General features: G+C 34.4%; 1 protein-coding gene across 4 annotated transcripts in view; it reads left to right on the forward strand.

Moving 5' to 3' along the window:
- The window catches only part of POSTN (periostin), a 45,109-nt gene that overhangs the window by 7,488 nt on the left and 15,561 nt on the right, over nt 1-22,060 (forward strand). For all 4 annotated transcript variants that reach the window (XM_063429042.1, XM_063429058.1, XM_063429066.1 and 1 more), the window contains exons 3-16: nt 4,336-4,400; nt 5,739-5,896; nt 7,387-7,551; nt 8,593-8,739; nt 9,025-9,166; nt 9,764-9,976; nt 10,604-10,738; nt 12,272-12,420; nt 13,278-13,414; nt 17,346-17,476; nt 18,502-18,632; nt 18,740-18,842; nt 19,360-19,427; nt 21,679-21,724. In XM_063429042.1, the coding sequence (XP_063285112.1) occupies nt 4,336-4,400; nt 5,739-5,896; nt 7,387-7,551; nt 8,593-8,739; nt 9,025-9,166; nt 9,764-9,976; nt 10,604-10,738; nt 12,272-12,420; nt 13,278-13,414; nt 17,346-17,476; nt 18,502-18,632; nt 18,740-18,842; nt 19,360-19,427; nt 21,679-21,724 (1,790 nt within the window). The remainder of the gene's footprint in view (nt 1-4,335; nt 4,401-5,738; nt 5,897-7,386; nt 7,552-8,592; nt 8,740-9,024; nt 9,167-9,763; nt 9,977-10,603; nt 10,739-12,271; nt 12,421-13,277; nt 13,415-17,345; nt 17,477-18,501; nt 18,633-18,739; nt 18,843-19,359; nt 19,428-21,678; nt 21,725-22,060) is intronic.

Consider the following 22,060-nt stretch of genomic DNA (forward strand, 5'->3'; position numbering starts at 1 on the left):
TTTTATGTGAGAACTTTTATTGTTGGGATGAGACATTTATAACAGTTTGTTGGATTATGTGTTATCTCAACTACCTCTTGTTACCTTAATTTTGATGTTGCACAGCCCTTCTCCTTTTTCTTGTGTAACATTACCAGGCAAACTGCAGCCTATTGTATTTGTTCTGGTGAGTATAATCATTCCCATTAGGCTTTTTGCAGTAAACACTGTTTTTTCAGAGAAAGGACAGTGTTTACATTACAGCCTAGGGATACCTCCACTGGTCACTCCTCATATGGCTACTGCAGGTGTTTCCTGGGGCAATGCTGCACAGTGTGACTGTCATTCAGTGTCTCAACCCTCTTGCATGGTGATTCTGAACTTTTCTCATAGAGATGCATTGATTAAATGCATCTCTACGAGGAGATGCTGATTTTCCAGTGCTATGTTTGGTTTGTTCTGGCTCTGCCCCTGATGGACCTCCTTGGCAGTCTCAGCCAAACCAATATGAAAGCATTGTGATTGGCTGAGAGAATCACATTTGATGATGTCAGCCAAGCAGGCAAATGAAGAGCAGAGCCAGCAGCAATAGTCTGGAATAAAGGTAATATTGTACTATATTTAATAGGGCAAGGGAGGTGGCAGGAGGGCTAGATGGAATGTTTGGGTCAGAAATACATGTTTGTGTTCCTGACCCTATAGTGTCCCTTTAACTTATGACTATAGATTTTGCTACTTAGCACATTAAGAGGAAATTAGATATGGTTCAACCTATAGGGTATTATTTATAAGATTGTATATATAAAACTAGATCTCTTTCTACTGAAATTGCCTCAATTTATTAATCTAATTTTGAAAGAAAGGTTGATAAAACTCAATTTCAGATCAAGTCAAAATTGTGGTCGGAAGAAGTAAAAGTATATAACAAAATAAACAAAAACGGACAGCTAAGATGACTGATCCTTATTACTCTCTTGATACTGACTTACTGCTAAATAATACTCTCTTATAACTGACTTCACAAATACAGCTGCCAAGACAACGTCCATATTCGCCAAGAACTTTGTACAAATTCTTCTGGCAGAATAGAGCTTTCAAGAAGGAAATAGTTATGGTAGCCATGTATTACAGAAGTGGGGAGACAAAATATGCTCTGGGTATGCCCTAAATCCCTACTAAACAGGGGATCTAACAAATAGAGCACATTCTCCCGGTTCAGGAAAGCACTAAATCAGTCCAATGTAAATGTTTCAGTCCTATATATGGACTTTTCTCTACAAAGAAGTCCATATATAGGACTGCGACATTGACAATGGATTGATATGCAATAAAAAGCACGGATATGAATATTTGACAAGTCCTGTGAGTGCCTCCATGAACTGCTTTATGTGTTTCTTGACCAGATTGAACACTGTGGCAATTATTTCATTTTCAGTGTGTGTGTGTTTCTATATACACAAAATATGCACAAAATATTACATAAACATGGAGTCGTTGTGTTCTATAAATTTCCCTGGATGTTTTTTTTGTCCAGGCAGTGTTCAGAAAAAGTGTCCTGGTAACAATTTGGTTTAACTTGGATGGTAAATGCAGGGTTCCTTGCCACATTAGACCCCATAAAGTGTATTAAAGTCTCAAAGTGTATTGCAATTTGACAAGCAAATTACTACTTGTGACTAACGAAAACTTCCTAAACAATTAACATGCTGAATATGTGTTGATCTGAGCTTTGCTGAGTACTTGTATTACTAATATTTATCAAAAAATATTTTAGAATAATCCTCCTCCCAATTCTTTCTTATATTAGAGACATTATTTGAATCGAATCATCTCAGTAACACATTTTGAAATGGTTTCAACTGTTTTATAACGCGTACATCAATTTGTTGGGATTTTAAAAAGAGAGAATGGAAAAGCTTATCAGGAATCTGTGAATAGTATATCTTTAAAAAAAGGAGTGAAGTGAGAGGAGTGGGTCATAGATATAATTCCTGTCACATGTTAGAGAGTAGGCACAAGATAAAGAAGATCTCATGACTCTTTAACTTTCGACTTTACCAAGTGTTTTATTGAAACATGATGAAAACTTAAAGTCATTGACATGATTTTATCATTAATCTGTTAGAAATTAGAGGATTTCAAGGCTTCATTCTTTGATTTTTGCCAGATATATTCCCAAAGCTCTAAAATTTAATTTGCAACTATTTAATTTGTTGGTGCTTAGCCACAACTAAACATATTTCAAAAAACATATGGTCTTTGATGGATTATGTGAATATGGAGAAGCCCTCCAAGCATCTGAAGATATTTATTACATAGTTATTAAACATGGTAGTACAACACTCTTAATCGTTCAACCCTATTGTTGACCTACAATGTTGACTTCAGATCCAATGTATGCTGTATTCTATAATTTGATTTGCATATAAGAAGCCAAAATATTCAACTCTACATATATGCGGTTTCATTTTTTTATCAATGTCAGTGAAGAAAAATGTCTGGACATAATTTATCTTAATATAGTTACTGCAAAGTATGCATACCTTGAGACAAAGGATATATTTCCAACCATAATAATTTCTAGGAATTCCTTTTTTCCTAAATCACTCATTTTAGTTTGGAATCATTCCACGTCTTGTAAGGGCTGGTTAACTTGGACTGGTTTAATATGCTATTATTTTTATAGGGGGTTTTGTTTTATAAAATTATTATATGTTGCTCATCCCTAGAGGATTATATATATATATATATATATATATATATATATATATATATATATATATATATATATATTTTAATTATCTGTTATTAAATTATTATTAAAAACAGCTCATAGAAATTCAGATTAAACAATTTTTAAGAATATTTACAGAATATTTACAACAATTCCTCCAAAATTTGTATAGCTACCTATAAATTGATTTTAATGAGCTCAGAATTGAAGATCATTCAAATCCATTTACTATAGCATCAAATGTCCAAATGGTGCCAACTAGATTTAAAAATGTTCAGGAATTATATCACAATACATTTCTCAATGAGTCATAAGTTGTAAAAAAAAATTGGATGTGTTTCTTCTTGATCAGCTAGGTAGCAAAGGGTTAACAAAATAACTAAATCATTTTATTTATTGGGGAGGGTTCCTTTACATTCCCGGTTTACCAGGAGGGGCAAATATATATAGTATATAGGATATAGTTTATAGCAAATATATATAGTATATATATAGGATATAGTTTATAGCAAATATATATATAGTATATAGGAAACTATATAGGATATAGTTTCTCCTATTCTATCATATTTTGAGCAATAGGATATGTTTTATTGACGTGAATAGTTTAGTCTGTGGGTGCATTGTTTTTTGGTTTTTTTTCCTAACTACTGTTTTCATTTGATCAATTAGTATTAATAGTAAAATCTTCTTTGCATAGAACTAAATGTATTACTGTAAAAACCTCTCCTACAAAAAGCATGAAAGGTTTACTTTAGAAGATTATACTATTATACCTGCTTTGTATACATATACTTTGCGTGTTTTATGTCAGATAGAGATACCTCATCATTGTTGGACAACCATTGAATGCCAATTGCTATAGGGTTGGAGTGGGGGCCTGAAGTTGTCCTAAAATTTTAAATACACTTTGATTTCACAAAAATGTACACACTAGGAAATAACCCCATCAGTATACGCAATATGAACTAGCTCGAGTGGTCTTTTTCAGGAAATGGTATGCCCTGATGTGGTGTGTTATGGTTAATACTGTGACCCAAAGATGAAATCCGTTCTTTGGGCCACAATAGTAATTTGTAAAAATTTGTAACTGAGTTTATGAAAATTGCAAGTCTGAATTCTGAAATGGGCAGGCCACTCATAACTTTCCATAAAACAGATTAACTATGGGCTGAACTATTATTGTTCTCAGGGGATGTACTGGAAAACAAATGAGATGTTTATCAAATTTAATGGCACATACAGATGTGTAAATGACAAAAATCAAACAATTTGCAAATGAATATTGATAAAATGAGTACCTAAAAATGATCTTAATACCCATAGGAAAATACCCTGAAGTCTAGTTTTTATAATTGTATACGTCTATGGAGAGTTTTTGGATTTGGTGATTAATATCACATTTTGTTCCAACATACCAAATTTTGCAATCTTTCAGGTTAAAAACAGTACTTCATTCCTGGTATTATTTAACCTGTAACTGCTAAATAAAGTAATTGGAGTACTAGAACTATGGAGCATTTACAAAATAAGTGAATTTGTAGTGGGGTATTTTGTACATGCATTGCAAAATATATTGTCTTATATTTATGGTGGCATTGTTTATTTGTTTTTTTGGACAGGACTGTCATGTATGAATGCTGCCCTGGCTACATGAAATTGAATGGCCAACAGGGATGTCCTGCAGGTATGAATAAACATTTGCTATCAATCAAATAAGTAAAGACATGTAAATGTTTGCTTACTTTAAAATACGTGGAAGAACATCCAGAAAGAGTTATCTTGTTTGTCTGGCTGATTTGAACAAGATTATGTTTGTTACGTAAATATTTATAAATATATGTATAAATTCTAGATATAAGTTGATGAAGCATTTCTATGTTATCACAAAACAAGCCAAATGGTGATTAAATGGCTACATGAAATATGCTCCTTAGGTAAATACCCTGAACTGTCTAAAGTCTACAAATACATGCTTTTTTGGAGTTGTTTAGGGCCCACACATTGCAACTTATGGAATATATGTATATTTCATTGTTTTAGATAGATATATAGATATATTTGGAGCTCTCTTTTGAATGTCAGTTGGACTTTATTTTGAATGTCAATTTACACTGATTTTGAAACTAACCCAAAAAAAACGCAATACTATTTTTATGGCAACTATTCAGTTTTTTAATGAAGTTAACTCAGTTGTAGAGTCACATTTTGCAACCATCTCCCTTCTCATTGGAAATTTTAATCAGCTATAACTAGTAAAATAGCAGTTTCATGAAAATAAGCCAGTCAAAGACATCTTTAAAAAAAGAAAGCACTGCATGGTTTAAAGAAAATCCTAATCCATTGGATGTGTAAGGACTTGTATGTGTCCAAAATGCAAAGGATTGTCCTCTTGTTTGTGCAAATTAGTAGCTGGAATAATGGATTGCTTATTTTCTTGACCTTCCATTGAGTACTTTCTTTTTCAAAGATGTCCTCTGTAGACTGATTTTCACTATATGATTCTGAGGAGTAGAACTTTTACATTGGCAAGTTGTAGATGGAGTAGGTACGATTTTCTGTTTAATTTAAAGGTTAAATGTCTAGGTTACATATTTACACTATAGCAAAAAAGTCAAGTTTCCACTAACAGTATAAAAATTGGATATTTAAACAAACATGAGTTAACAAGCTCAGTGGTCCATGCCTATGATTTTAGGTTGCACAATCTTGATGTTCCATTAATTGAGCAACCATGAGAAGAAAAAAATTGATTGCACTGAGTATTTATTAATTAAGAAATTATGAAACCTAAGGGCGTGAATGCCTCGACATCTCATAAACGGTGTATGAATGCGTGGGAAGTGGGAAGAAGCATGAACAACTATTCTCAGGAACTCCTTTTAATCAGGGGTAGTCAAGTCCAGTGTATGGTCATCTATTTCTCATACAATACATATTTATGTAAATCGCTAAATAATGATCCCCAATATAAAATAAATTAAAAATTGTCTATTTTCAAATAATTATCTTTCTATATTTTCAGTTGCTCCAATCGACAATGTGTATGGCACCCTTGGTATTGTTGGTGCTTTAGCTACACAGGATTACTCTGACAGGTCTGATCTGAGAAAGGAAATAGAAGGAGTTGGATCTTTCACTTTCTTTGCACCCAGCAATGATGCTTGGGATCTGCTAGACGCTGTAAGTATAGTAACTATTTACCACCTTTCAATAGGTATTTTACGAGTTTGGTTAGAGATCTAATAATTGATTTCAATATATGTCAAGTATCTTGATTGCCTTAGTGGACTATAATTATACAAATACATTTCTGTTAATATTTGTAAATAGTTTTATTGTCTAGGCATCATAGGAAGACTAAACAGTCTAGAAACTATTTTGATATATTAGATTTATTTGTCATTTTAGTTAATATTTAATATTTATTTTTATTCAAGGCTCTATTTTTTAGTTAATACATTATTTAGTAACGAATAATATCCTGGTAAATCAGATTCTATAAGGTTTGCTTTCCAGATTCTAAAAACATTAATCAGAAATAATACCTTATACCTTTAATACAAATCTGCAATGAAAATAAAGTATATTGTAGATGCAGGGTACATGATGGTAGACCATGAATTTAAGGTAATAGAGCTTGGGTTTGATTTAGGCAGCTTGGTCGAGTCAACTCGGTAATTAACCAAAAGGTCTATCAAGTAAAGTCTAATTTTCAATCATTGTTGAGAGAAAACAAGTTGAAATTGAAAATCAATAAGGTGAAAGCTTTACTTGCTTTTCAGAGTTTTCTTTATTCCATATAAAGATACTGAAAATTAGACATGTGCAATTTGTATCATTCCAAATGTACATTCGGACTATTTTCATGCAATTTGGACATTCACATGCCTACGAATGTCCAAAGTGATGAAGTTCCAAAGTGACGACGTTCGGTAGTGCCGAACTATACTGAATGACATTGAACCAAAATGCCGAAGTTCCGAGGTGCTTCGGATTTCTGAAAAGTGGCAAAAGAGGAGAGAGGGAGGGAAAATTATGTGAATGATGACAGGAATCTTGACCAATAAGCTAATTCCTGTCACTGGGAGTCCTGTCAATGTGTAGGTGGTTGTTGTGGCAGTCCTGGCACTGGGAGCCCTATAGATGTGTAAATGGTTGTGGTGGAAGTCCGGGCACTGGGAGCCCTATAGATGTGTAAGTGGTTGTGGTGGCAGTCCGGGCACTGGGATCCTTATAGATGTGTAAGTGGTTGTGGTGGCAATCCTGGCACTGGGAGCCCTACAGATGTGTAAGTGGTTGTGGTGGCAGTCCTGGCACTGGGAGCCCCCCTGCCCATGGCTCCCAGTGCCAAGACTGCCACCACAACCACTTACTAGACATGTGCAATTCGTTTCATGCAATTTGGACATTCGGTTGCTTACGAATGTCCGAATTGCCGGAGTTCCGAATTGCTGAAGTTCTGTGGTTTGGAAGTGCCGAACCGAACCGAATGCCATTGGTCCGAATAGCCGAAGCAGACAAATTTTTGTTACACGAATTTCCGAACTAAACCGAATTTTTTGCATATGCACATCCAAACTGAAAACAGGATAGAACCAATGTAAAGAAAAAAAATGTTCTTAGGCTAACTCAATGCGTTTATGCCTGTTTGTAATTTTTTTCTTTTCTAGGAAATTCGATCTTCATTGCTGAGCAATGTGAACATTGAATTGCTTAATGCTCTTCATTATCATATGATTAATAAGCGATTGCTGACAAAAGATCTGAAAAATGGCTTGACATTTGAATCCATGCTTAATAATGAAAAATTGTTAATAAACCATTATCCTAATGGGGTGAGACAGCTTTTACCTATTTTACATACTTAAATGTTAGCTCATAAAATTATGTAAAAACTATAAATCATATGAACGGAAATCAATGTAGTGAATGTCTAAAATTAAATATTTGTAATTCTTTAGAAATGTTGAATGAAAATTTATTTTTTTAAGTTTTCAGCAATTACAACTGTAGTTATACTTTACTGTTCTACCTTTTTTTTAAAAAAAATTAATACTATATTATCATTGAACTTATTACCATTGCTTATTGTGTTCTGATAACCTTGGTTTGAAGAGGACAAAGTTGAAGTATATGTAAAGCACTAGCAACAAGCAGATGATAATGGTAATTTTTATTACCCACTTCCTGTTTTGAACAAACCAAGGCATTCTGAGTTAAAGGGACACTATAGTCACCAGAACAACTAGAGCTTATTGTATTTGTTATGGTGAGTATAATCATTCCCTTCAGGCTCTTTACAGTGAACACTGTCTTTTCAGAGGGAAGGCAGTGTTTAAATTACAGCCAAGCGATTCCTTACATAGCTGCTAGAGGTGCTTCCTGGGGCAGTGCTGCACTGCCATTCAGTGTCTCCACCCTCTGCATGGAGACACTGAACTTTCCTCGTAGAGATGCATTGATTCAATGCAGCTGTATGATGAGATGTTGATTGGTCAGGGCTGTGTTTGGCTTGTGTAGCCTCTGCCCCTGGTTTGCCTCCTTGACAGTCTTAGCCAATCCACTGCTTTCCTATGGGAAAGCATTGTGATTGGCATTGATCAACTCTTCTGATGATGTCAGCCAAGCAGGCAGATCAGAGGCAGAGCCAGCAGCAACAGACTTGGATAACGTTACAATTTGTACTATATTTAGGGGGCAAGGTGGGGAGTGGGCTAGATTGTGTTTTTAACACTATATGGTCAGGAATACATGTTTGTGTTCCTGACCCTATAGTGTTCCTTTAAGCAATAGCAGACTGTGAAACTGAACTATATTTTGTGAATGACTCTTTGGTTTTGTTGAAATAATTAACACTCTGAAATGTATTAAAACAGATTGTTACAGTTAACTGTGCAAGAATCATCCATGGCAACCAGATTGCCACCAATGGTGTTGTCCATGTCATTGACCGTGTTGTTACAGCTGTTGGAAATACAATTCAAGATTTTGTTGATTCTGAAGATGATCTCTCTTCTCTCAGAGTAAGTTTGTCCATGAAAAGTTGTAAATCTCTCCTGCACTATTTTAGGTATAACATAGTTGACTAAATGGAAAATGCATTTGGTAGAAGTAATAAAATAAAATTAATTATTTAAAGTCTTAAATGTAATGCACATGCTCCCATCCTTTAGTCATAGTAACAATACCCTGCCTTATATCATCTATCCTTTTATTTAATGTCAGTTTCACTTCATACTTGGAATTATGATGATTTAAAAATGAAACTTGAAGTTGACAACATTTATATCACATTCCTTCTATTTTAGGCAGCTAGTATTGCTTCAAACATATTTGACAAACTGGGCGAACCTGGACATTATACTCTTTTTGCCCCAACTAATGAGGCTTTTGAAAAACTTCCACGTGGTGTTCTGGAAAGAATTATGTCTGATAAAAAAGCTGCTGAAGGTAATTATCAATCCCTGCAAAGCATTTTTTTTAAAGGTATAATTTTAGATACATTTAAAATAATTCCATCTTCAAGAAATGCGTGTTCTTTTTTTATCATTTAACTAATACTGTCTACTGCTTTTATTAGGGATACCGTGAATAGTTTAAAAAAAAAAAAAAAAAAAAACTGAAGGAAAAAAATGGGAACCTTGTTCTAAAGAGCTTACAATCTAGTAGGATAAGAAAGATTTGAAACATCTTAAACACAAATGCAAGTGTATAAGTACCACACTAGTGTAAGGACTTAGAATTCATATGGAGCAGGGGCAAATCATCTCACATTTCATCTTTGAATAAATGCAATGCGTTTGTGCACTTCTCATTTTTATTTTTTTATTTTTTTATGTAGAATACACATAGACAGTCAGTTGAATTAAAGCAGATAAAGAAAAATAAGTCTCAAAGCTATAGTGCTTGGTATACTCCTTTTTCAAAATAGAGTAGTAAGAAGTAAATTGAGTCACCTCTTTCTAAAAATGTTCACCAACTGACCATTGCTGTTTAATAACCATCCAATCGACTGGTTTCATGACAATTTTTTTCTTGTTTTTTTAGCTCTCGTCAACTACCATATCCTGGACACTGTTCAGTGTTCTGAAGCCATAATGGGAGGTTCCGTTTTAGATAACTTGGAAGGAAGCAGTCTTCAAGTAGGATGTGATGGTGACAGCTTAACAGTGAACGGTAAAAAGACTCTGAATAGGAAAGATATTGTCACAACCAATGGTGTCATTCACTTGATTGATGATGTCCTCATTCCTGATTCTGGTAAGTATTTAAGTATTAATATGATAACATTTGTAAGATAAGATTTGTAAGATTAGTAGTCTGTAGTGTTATTCTATAATTCTGTGGTTCTGAAATTCAAAACTGAAATGGAGAATGTTGTATTTTTATACTTTTGTGTAAAATCTACTGCACAACTAATATTTATTCTGTTTTTGAGAGAAAAAACAAAATGCCATGAGTAATGAGCAATAAACAATAAAACCAAAGATGCCACTGTTTAAATTGAAACCAACTCTACTTTTAATAATTATAACCAATTATTTACATAGGAACATAGAAACATATAACAGTATATAAAGTAATTAAGTATGTAACCTTAAAACCAGGAGACTATCAAGGTTACCATTATTGCTTATTGTTTGTTATTACAAAGTGACTGTGGTTATCTGATGGAAAATTATTTTATACAATGTTATTTCTAGATATTCTATAGAATCTGAGTAACAGATTTCATAATTTGTGTATCCACTATAATTTTTTTTGTAACCACTATCCAGGTAGCAATGGTAATTCTGCTCTGAACCTCTTGAGATGAGCTAAGAAAATATTGATACCATATAATTTCTTAACAGTAATGCAAAATAAAATATAATTTTTTTCATTTAGCCAAACAAGTCCTTGAGCTTGCTGGAAGCCAGCAGACAACTTTCACCGATCTCATGGCTCAGATGGGTCTGGCAGCTGCAATGAGACCAGATGCAGAATATACACTTCTTGCTCCTTTAAACGATGCTTTCTCTGGTATGTATATTTTTACAGTGAGACTCAATATCTATTACACAATAATGTTACTGGAGTTATAATAACAGATGGAACAGCCTATTAGATACACACATACATTCTACATTCTGCTTACAGTATTCACAACTTTAGCTGCTTTGGTCCTGGAGTATAGTTTTATTATACTCACTTAGTACAACCCTTGTAGTCTATTAACACAGAACTGACTTTTCAATGAACCTTTGAAGTTATGACGATTGAACAAAATAATTTCACATTGGAGATGTTTTATTTTAGCCTACGGTACTTTCCTTATGCATTTTCAAATTGGTTTTAAAATATGTACAGTTAAAAATGATGTGGATGAACAACTATATTTTTCCCTAAGTGTATCTAAATAATATAATTTACCAATATGTATTTCAAAGATAAAAATGCTAAAATGGGAGCTATAAAGCTGTGAGATAGAATAGAAATTGTATAGAAAATGTAATTTCACTTAGTGTCAATTTTGTCTTGTACTAACACTAAACTAGGGCAGAACAAAGAACATAGGATAAGCTGAGTGAAAGTATATAAAACTATTGAAATATCACAATAGATATAGACCACTGCTAACAGTAGACCCTTACATTATGAGTCCTAAGTGGGTACATCAGTGCTGACAATCAGCTTTATTATTATCAAAATAAGGGTGAAATGATGGCAGCTTTTATCAGGCAATCCTAATCATTATGAGATTACAGAGACTTCTGCTCATTCATTACTTAGAGTGTGACCTGTGCATAGACTGTAACTTCAGTTGTCATTCCTTCTATTTTTGGGGGGGCGGGTGTCCTGGAGGGCTTGATCCATCATTTTTTTGATGGATTACATATGTAATGTATTAAAAATTTATTTGAAAAGAGTACATTTAAAATCGAAATCTAAAATGATATTCACATTTAAAATTCTTTGCCGCTTGCGCAATGAGCAGTCATCAAAATTTCTTATTTCGTAAACTGTTATTCACGAACATAACAAACGTTCACAGAAGTTGTTGTTCCATTCTCAGTTCTATTCTGTAAAAAGCTTATTGCTGAACAAGAGCTCCCAGAAATCTGAGATATCTTGTACAGCAGTACTTTGGAGCAAAATTGGAAACACTGCAGGTTGGATGGGTGAGGGGGAAACGGTCGTGGTAATTGAGGAAAAGTAATTATTATAAAAAAATAAAAAAGTAATAAAAACTCTGATAAACCTTTAAATAGTCTATATATTGAAGTATTTATGGAGATTTAAAAAAAATTCTGTCCAGTATACTACATTTTAGCCAAGTTAACCAACAAATTGACATACATTTCCGCAGCTGTTTTTCATTTTTGGACTGGAACTTTTATATTTTAGTTAATAAACATCCAAATGCTGTTGCTTATTTAGTTTTCCAGTTTCCTTCCTCGGAAATAAACACATATTGTTATCCTATTTAAACCATATATTCAAACAAAAACTTCTTAACCAGAAAAACGACAGATAAAAACGTTGTGGTAATACATTTTTCTTATATGTTTGCAGATGAAACCTTAAAAATGGATCAGCGTGTATTAAAAACAGTTTTGCAGAATCACGTTCTCAAATCAAAATTCGTTCTTAGTGAACTTTACAATGGACAGACATTGGAGACACTAGGTGGAAAGCAACTGAGAGTGTTTGTTTACCGTACCGTAAGTAAATACAAAATAGTTAATACAATTAAAAAAAATTCTCATTAATCAGCTTAAACTACCTTGGTCTACAGTAACACAACATACTCTAAATAAAACAACTGACCATGTAACTTAATAGAAATCTAAGTTATATAAATGTAAAAATATATGGTAGCATTATAGTTGGAATACTTTTTAGTGTCAGATTGTAATGAAGAAGTTGTATGTCATGTACAGATGTAGTGTTAATTGGTGACTTGATAATGAAACACCTTTAGTAAATATTAGTGTAGAGGTATTTCTGAACATGTGTATGTATCTATTTAGTGCTAACATTAAACAAACAAAAAAATATTTTTGAATGAAACGCAATTACCGTTTTTACTTTAATCTAATGTGCACCTTTTTTTAAAAAAAATAAAATTTTAAAAATGTTAATGCACATTAGATTCAATGGCGCATTACATTCGGGCAAAATTTGAAATTGTCCGGCCAATTCACAAAGGCGAATTAAAACTGGTGAATTTAAATAGGTGAGTTCACACAGGGGAATTCCATTCCGGCGAATTCACTCGCGCAAATTTCAACCCTTAAAGTGGGATTAAGAAATAATAGACTTATCATGTAACACGAAAATTGAAATACCATCAATGTTGCTATGGTATATGGCAATAAACATTTTCATTGTAGCACAATGTTTTATAGTAGTATATTCTTGTATAAACGGGCAATACATTTGCCAGCAAAAAAAGTTTTTTCAGCTTTAAGGTTAAAAAAATTGAGGGGTGCATTAGATTTAATGGCGCATTAGATTCGAGTAATTATGGTATTCATTACTTCTACATTTTTGATGATACATACTCCTCTCATTCAAGGCTGTGTGCATTGAAAATTCATGCATGCTTCGAGGAAGCAAAGAAGGAAGGAATGGAGCAATTCACACATTTAGAAAGATCATTCGTCCAGCAGAGCAGTCCATGTATGATATTTTAAGCCAAGACAGACGCTACAGGTAAACATGATTTTTTTTTTTTTTATTATTATTACAAACATTTTTAATCAATACTAATACACAATGAGGTTTTTGAGTTAATGATTTGCAATCGTTTAGACCAAATTTAAATTATTTGATTTGGAATCAGAAAGGATTACGATCTGTTAGAAAAAAATGTTTCACATGATTTACATACAAAAATTCCCAAAGACTTTTGTAGATAAATAATTTGAAACATTTTTTTTCTAACAGATTGTCATCAGTTCCAATACTGTCAAACAAATTAAATCGAGGCATGAGAGGGGAATATAACTGAAGCCTTGATTTAATTCTTTTAGATAAGGTTTTTAAATGAATTGAATCTTGAAGAGTATAGGAAGCTGGTGTAGTGCCCGGCAATTGGGGGGGGGGGGGTGGGAGAAGTGGTCAGTTAGGAAGATGAGCCTGTCGGCAGCATTCATTAATGACTGAGTATTAAATGAGTAGTGAGTTGCAATAGTCAAGTCAGGAAATCATGAGTGCTTGAACAAGTGCCTTAGATGTATTTTGAGTTTGATAATTGCTCTAATTAAGTTATGTTGGTGAAAATGTTTAGTTCCCTTTTACTTCTCTTTAATTACTGTTAATAAAAAAATATAGAAAAAAATGGGGTCATGCGCCATTACCATTGAAGTGCACACCCTGGTGCTACCACATTTTAGTCGAAGTACAGTGTACAAAACACAAACTTTTTGGGCAGTAGCCCTTTATCAATAGTAATGTCCTGTTAATACAAGTTTGAAATGTTCTTAAGTGCTGCTATTTTAGCCAAAATTTTAAAAGTCTACTGGAAGTTAACCACAAATTATTCTGTTGTTTAATAAAGTGAGAATTCAAAGTGAATTTCAAATGAATGGGCAAAATAGCTGTAGATAACCCTGATTGTGTCGTGAATAAGGCCTGTTATATTAATACCAAAATAACTATACTTTTTGTTCCTGATGAGTCGATAAAATGTATTTATTTTCTGTCTGTGATCCAGTATAATTTCTATAATTCTAAGAGTAAATATATATTTAATGAGCCGCCAAATCTGCTCTGTAGATTGAATGTTTACCGTGGAATTCATGTATTATCATTAGAATAGACTGTGGTTTACTAGTTATTGAATAATTTGAAGCTTAAATAAAAATAATTCTGAATCAAACCACTTGTAATAGACCTGAGGTTTACCATAGGTAATCAACAAAATATATATCATAATGGCACATGTAACATGAGAATTGTAGAGGAAAACATTTCTTTCATATTAATAAAAGATATATATATATATATATATATATATATATATATATATATATATATATATATATTTTAATGAAATCTTCAGCAGGAAATAAAACATGTAATTTTAATCTCTTGATCACACAAGTTCAATCTTCTTTTCCTATAACGCAGCTTTATCTGACAACATATGAAACACATGCTGATTAAACCACTTGTTGGCCTCATGGCTTAAATGTTCACTTATCATTGTGGTTTTTCAGATGCCTTGGGTAAAAGGCATTATTTTGTGGCTCAGAATATGAAATGTAATGCGTGTGTAATGCGATAGTGGGTACTGTGAGCTGCACAAAATTACAGTGGTTTTATAGTACTAAATGATGGACTTAGTTGGAGTAATTACATTGAGCTAAGCTAACAGTTAATATGGGATACACTTAGAAAATCAGACGAAATTTTGAATTGTATGATCTGTGTTATTTTTCTAACACAGTGAATTCCTGCAGCTCAGTTAAATCTATGCACATTAGCCAATTTAAATTGAAAATATATAACTAAATTGGCATTTAAGCCATCACGTTTTTGTTTTTTTCAGTTTTATTTTTTATGTAACCTATGTATGCCCATCCCAAATATATTTGCTCCTCCCATTTCTTTCTCGAACACTGCTCACTTAATTATTTATGTCATTCACAAGGTTGTGCTACTGAACAAGCATTCAGGCTTCTTAGAGTATTAGTTACAAACTGTACTATAGTTGTTGGTAGAGGTGCGGATGGGTGGTTTGGAGGCTATATCCCTAGATATGAGATTCTTTAGCTTCTGATCTCCATAGTTAGTGGAAGGGCAACAGGGCACTGCCGTGTTTTTTATTTTTTATTTTACATCAGACAGGAGCTTCTCACAGCAGCCACCAATTATAAATAGAAAAATCAGTTGTATAATGACTCTGTCAGGCTATCCACCAGGGAGGTGAGCCCTCATGAAATGTAGTTGCTCTAGAAACAGAACTTCATGTGGTCTTACAATCATCTCTGACCCACAACCCCATTATCTTGTCATCCATTTTAATTCAGACATTTATCCCAAGACCAATATTCAATTATTTTTGATCTTTATAGCACATCATTCCTTTGCCTTTCTATACATCGTCCCACAATCAATCATTCAATAATTTATCTTTTGAAGTACTATAGAAGTCTAATTTAAATTATAGTACCCACCTAGCACCTACAAAGCTCTTCATAATTGTTCTTAAAGCTATGTATTTTTACAATTTGACAAGAACACACTTTCTTGGGCCTCCCAATCTGCTTACAACTTGCATTTGCTTTCTGTTAGAGAGACTTTACTAAGACTTCCTGTAGCAGAGCGCTAGTCCTAGCAGGGACTCTTCTCTGCTGGTTACTCCAACATACACTCAGGAACAAGTAGAATACTCCAAGGGAACAGCCAAAAACTGTAAAATAATACAGGAATCTCCCACCACCTCCCCAGCAACTGGACGACACTCAGCTCTGGGGGTATAACTGGTTTGAATGGAGCCATACACAACCTTTTATGTGAGTCCCCTTGCAAGGGGTTTCCAATTACATATTCCAGGGGCATTCCCTACTGGATCTGAGAGTAGACTAAGACAAAGTACACAACATAATTACATTAACTCTCAGGTCCAGGACATGTACAATATTAATCACCCCAAAATATACATTTCCACACAAGGTACCCCCTTAAGTCCTATATCTCCTGGTAGCCTGTGGATCTGAGTGCCCAACATATCTGAAAAACGATCAGATCCCATGAACACAGCCGAAACGCCACCGGGGTATAGTTTAGACAGACCCCACACGAGGTGCCTGCCCAAAATGGTTCCATGAAATCAGGCTGTGCAGTCGGTCTCTTTCAGGAGTATAAATTACATTAAAACCCAATACAAAACTGTTTGTGTCTACATTCGTTATGTGTATCTTGTTCGGGACTTTTCTCCCCCCGAACGCCACTCTGTTCGCCTAAATCCCCATGAATATAACGGAAGGTGGAAGTCCCAGTGGTGTTCGCACCGTCGAATGTGTGATTTTAGTTCCATACACTCGACGACCCAAAAACTTTGTCCCTGTTCGTATCTAAAGATGGCCACCACCCCATGTTCGCACATATGAACAGCGGCCACCCAGCTGACCGCTTGGAACATTCATGTAATTGCGGTTTGTGGAGGTGTGAACAGGGGTTATTAAGGTTAAGAAGTGGCACACTCCACATATGGCATATGGGTGCCTGCCATTCTGTACTTTGTTCGGTTGCAAACAAGACAGTGGTAGTAGGCCAGGAGAATGGTATTTACCGAACGGCCAGGCAAACAGGGAAAAAACATGATAATCCAATAACAGGGGGATCTGTCCCACACAGGGACTGCAAGCACAAAACATAGGGGACAACTGGGGGAAAAAGACCCAGACAGCCCATAGCAGTAATACGGGTACTGTCCCAAGGCCCATTCCGCTACACTTCCCCTTTACTATCAGGCTATATATAAAATAATGGATATTGAGACACAAAAACCACTAATCATTGTCAACTGAATATTTGCTTAACCTAATGCATATGTATGTAAACACTGGTGCTCTTGTGTTCAGCATGCCACTAAACGTTAAATAATAAATATGCCTTTTCTTTTTTAATCCAATAGTATTTTCCTAAGTCTTATTGAATATGCTGACTTGAAAGATCTTCTAATGCAAGGTGGAGCTTGGACCCTATTTGCTCCAACCAACGACGCATTTGAAGGACTCAGCAGAGAAGACATTGAAATCTTAAAGAGTAAGTAAAACTGTTACTTTTTGTTACATAGTTTTGATTACCAAAAAATATAGGCAGCATGTTATCTTCACATGTAACGGGGAAATATTTTCAAGTATTTGAAAATTTGAAAAAGAATCGGAGTTCAAGGATATTTATTTCTCATTCATTTCACAAGTACTAGAATTCTCCAAATTATATAGTTGATCTACAGTAATGATGATATGTAGGGATTTAGTGCATGAACTTTGCCCTTTAGCTTCATAATTAAGTTGCTAAAATGTGTGGCCACCTGATACTCCTATGAGTGATCTCGGTAAATTCTTGTTTTTTTTTTCTAGTTATAATCACAGCATAGTGAGGAATCTAAAGTTGACATGTATTCAATTGAGAGCAAGTTCACTTATGGGGCGTGCCCTAAATCTAATAAATTCTTGGTATGATTTTGTAATTTGGAACGTGTCCAAACCCTAACATCAATCCATTTTGATACTGAAGTAACTGCCTCTAACATTGTCTAATCATATGGGATAACACTATTACAGAATATTCTAGAGGTGATCTTGACTCTCACTTTAACCAATGAAGTCAATCGAAGAGGCCAAGACATCCAATATGATTTACTGTTTGATGAAGGTCTAAGATCAGATAGGCATTCATTGAATTTAATGACACAGCTTCAATTTAGCAAGGCAAATTGGAACAACTCCATAGCAAATTTAAACATGTTGATTGTACACAAAATATTGCAAATGTAGCATTTTACTGAAAACTGCTTAATTTTTGCCCTGATAAATATTTAAACAAGAAATTAGCAAAAAGTACAAATGACATTAACTGTATCCCAGTAGAACAGAAAACATGAAAACAATAAAAACTGTGATTGTACAAAACTTGCATTTGTCAAATATGCCTCCCAAGATAGTTTTTTTTTTTTTGGTGGGGGATTGAAATGTACTAATAAAACAGTTGGAAGTGTTTAAAATACATAAAAAGTGCATAATGATTATTTTTAATGTAATGCACTTGCAAATGTTTATTTGTAGAAGACAAAGTTGCTCTGCAAAATATTCTCCTCTATCATCTGGCTCCCGGTGTGTTCATCGGAGATGGATTTGAACCTGGTGTAACAAATGTTATAAAATCTCTTCAATTAAGTAAATTAATGATCAAAGCGGTAAGCATAACTTTTTATTCACAGTAATTTATGATATCGGTGTAGGAAATAGAGAATCACCACCCGAGAAAAACAACATGTTAAAATTGATTATTTTTTTTCCCCAGGGAAATAATTCCATTTTTGTAAATGACGTTCCAGCTCAGGAGTCCGATCTCATGGCAACTAATGGTGTAATCCACACTGTAAAAAAGCTGCTGTACCCTGCAGGTTAGTATGGTATAAGGGCAACTTTTTATTTTGATAAACCATAGAGTGGCTGCCTTTTTTATAGGATATAATGCAAGAAAAACATCTCCAAGATTTTGTGTGGTTAAACAACTCAAAAATGTCATTTTTTCCTGTAGAGACACTGTTTCGTAAGGTATGATATATAGTCTGAGGGCTCTGTGCTGTATCTTAGCTATCTTAGCTGTCCCTCGAACTACATTCTTCTGGACAGTGTTCTCAGATGTCTTTAATATCTATCTCTCTCTTTTAGTCTCTCTCGAAGCGCTAATTTAGAAATAAAAAAAATACACACATATTTTTTTTTTTTAAATTGAGGGTGAAGCTCAATACCTTGCTTTTTTATAGTCCCTATATTTCCTGATGAATAACTTTGTGAGCAATGCTCGTTTGGAAGAAAAGAAAAACCGAGCTGCTTAATCACAAGATTATTTCTAAAAAAAAAATCAATGACATAGCTGCTTTTATATTTTATTTATATATCTTTTTTTGTTTCTAGATGCATCTATTGGTAATGAACAACTTCTACAAATTCTTAACAAAGTCATCAAGTACTTCACCATCAGGGTATATTAATTTTGTGTTTTATTTTTACTTTTCATACAGAATACTCATAGATCATACAATAGATACCTTTAAAAATGAATAATATTACTGTCACCTTTTATTTAAAGGTAAAAATAAAACCCATTTGTTGCAAGTTTACATTTAGTTAAAGGGTGTACTATGAGCACTGTAAATACCATTGTGAAGTGCATTGTGTTTAGAACACGCTAAGCCCACTCTTGGTTTCTGTAAGAATTACATCAATTTGTAAAATTGCCTTCCCACTCTGCATACACCACGAGGAAAGAAGGAGATACAATGACTAATTAAATAATTAATTTGCAACTTGTTAATAATAGAAAGCTAAACCAGTTAGATTTTGCATTGAACAGAGTAATCAAGAAAAATACACACACTTGCTTTTTGCAAGTGAATCTATTTTAATTGGGACTATTTGTCTGTTGGATGCTAGCTCTACCAACAGACAAATATCCAAAATATTATCATTCAGTTCCAGATGTCAGCTGTTCAGTTATTATTATTAGTAGTTTATATAGCGCCAACTAATTCCGCAGCGCTTTAAAATATTATAAAGTGGGGGAGGGATTTACAATACATGAGACAATTACACAGTGACACAAGAACAATAGGCAGATGAGGACCCTGCCCAAACGAGCTTACAGTCTAGATCAGGTGGGTTACAAATACACAACAGGGCAGCAAGGGTGACAGCCACCAATCAAGGTGTAAAAGTAGCATAACTGGAGGAGAGAGTGGAGTATGGCTCTTTAGGAAAGCAAGAGACAGACTTGGGTAAGTATAGATAAGTTACTCTGGGAGTCCATAAGCATTTCTGAACAGATGTGTTTTGAGGGACTTTTTAAACAATTGAAGACTAGGAGACAGTCTAATGGGGGTAGGAGGGTTGAGAAAGAAGGAAGCCGCCCGCGAGAAATCCTGCAAGTGCGAGTTAGCAGTAAGGGTGCGAGTAGTGAACAGGAGAAGGCAGAGCGGAGAGACCAAGAAGGGGCATATCTATGAGTCAGTGAAGAAATGTAAGAGGGACTAGAGTTGGTTAAAGCTTTATAGGTAAGGGTTAGTATTTGGAATTGACACCTATAGGATACAGGAAGACTGTGTAAGGATCAGCAGAGGTGCGAGGCATGGGAGGAATGATGGGTGAGTTCAGCCTAATGGCAGCATTCATTACCGATTGTAGCAGGGCAGTTCGAGGAGATCAATTAGGAGAGAATGACAATAATTCATGCTATCAAGATATTACCAGAGCATGAACAAGCTCCTTGGCAGCATTTTACGTGATAAAGGGACGGATGTGGGAGATATTTTTAAGGTGGAATCGAAAGGTTTTAGCAACATACTGGATATGTGGGGCAAAGGTGAGGCAAGGAGTAACATATCGCAAGACCGCGGGGGAGAGTTTAGAGGAGGAGAGATATATCTGGGTGTCGTCAGCATACAGATGAAAGTGGAATCCAAAGAAGTTAATGAGTTTGCCAAGGGAGGCAGTATAAAGAGAGAACAGAAGGGGACCAAGAACAGATCCTTGGGGGATTCCAACTAAGACAGGGCGAGAGGAGGAGGTGTCATTGCAAAAGGAGACCCTGAACAAATGTTGGGAGAGATAGGAGTTGAACCATGAGAGGACAGTGTCACAGAGGCTGAGGGATTTAAGAGTTTGGAGAAGGAGGACATGATCAATAGTGTCAAAGGCAGCAGAGAGGTCAAGAAGAATTAGTATGGAGTAGTGGCCTTTGGATTTAGCTGTGATTAGGTAATTTGTAACTTTAATAAGAGCAGTCAAAGTAGAGTGGAGGGGGCGGAAGCCGGATTGAAGAGGATCAAGGAGGGAGTTGGAATTTGGGAAGTGAGTCATACGAGTAAAGACAAGTCTTTCTAGAAGTTTTGAGGAAAAAGGAAGCAGGGATATGGGACAATAGTTGAAAGGGGAAGATGGGTCTAAGGATGTTTTTTTTAGGTAGCATCCAGTATACATTTGATTTAACTTGGGGGCTGCTTTGAAAAATCTTGATAGTAATACATTTTGAATGAATTAAATAATATCCAGATTTCACATTCCAAATGCCCACACATAGTTTGGGATTATTTTATTGCCACTCCAGACTAGTGACATATTACTTTTTAAAGAGAAAATTATTAGTTTTAATAGTTACATTAAAGAGAACGGACAAGTTGAAACAAATGGAGAAATGCATAAATCTGTATAAAGATTATATGTTTGTGTTTGTTCTAGTTTGTTCGTGGCAGTTCATTCAAGGAAATTCCCCTCAATCAATATAGTAAGTAAATGTGATTTAATTACAGAAAAAAATAATAATTTTTAAATTATAATAGTTGATATATAATATAATAGTTTATAATAGTTCTGCTTTTATTATTTGTCTACATTTTTTGAATGGCTCTAGTTGCATTATTTGAGACTATATTCTCAACTCATTTCCTAAAGTAACCAACAGGAGTTATTAGTCAACTGTTTGTAATTTAGCGTAGGGTCTCAGATTATGTTAGCTTAATTCAGTGATATAATTAAAATATATTTAACCCTTTGGTTATCTGATTTAATGCTTCCTTACCTGAATAGGCAGGGCTGTGAACAGTACGAGATTATGTACAAA

The sequence above is a fragment of the Pelobates fuscus genome, chromosome 1 (genome assembly GCF_036172605.1).
Source record: "Pelobates fuscus isolate aPelFus1 chromosome 1, aPelFus1.pri, whole genome shotgun sequence".
Classification (NCBI taxonomy): Eukaryota; Metazoa; Chordata; class Amphibia; order Anura; family Pelobatidae; genus Pelobates; species Pelobates fuscus.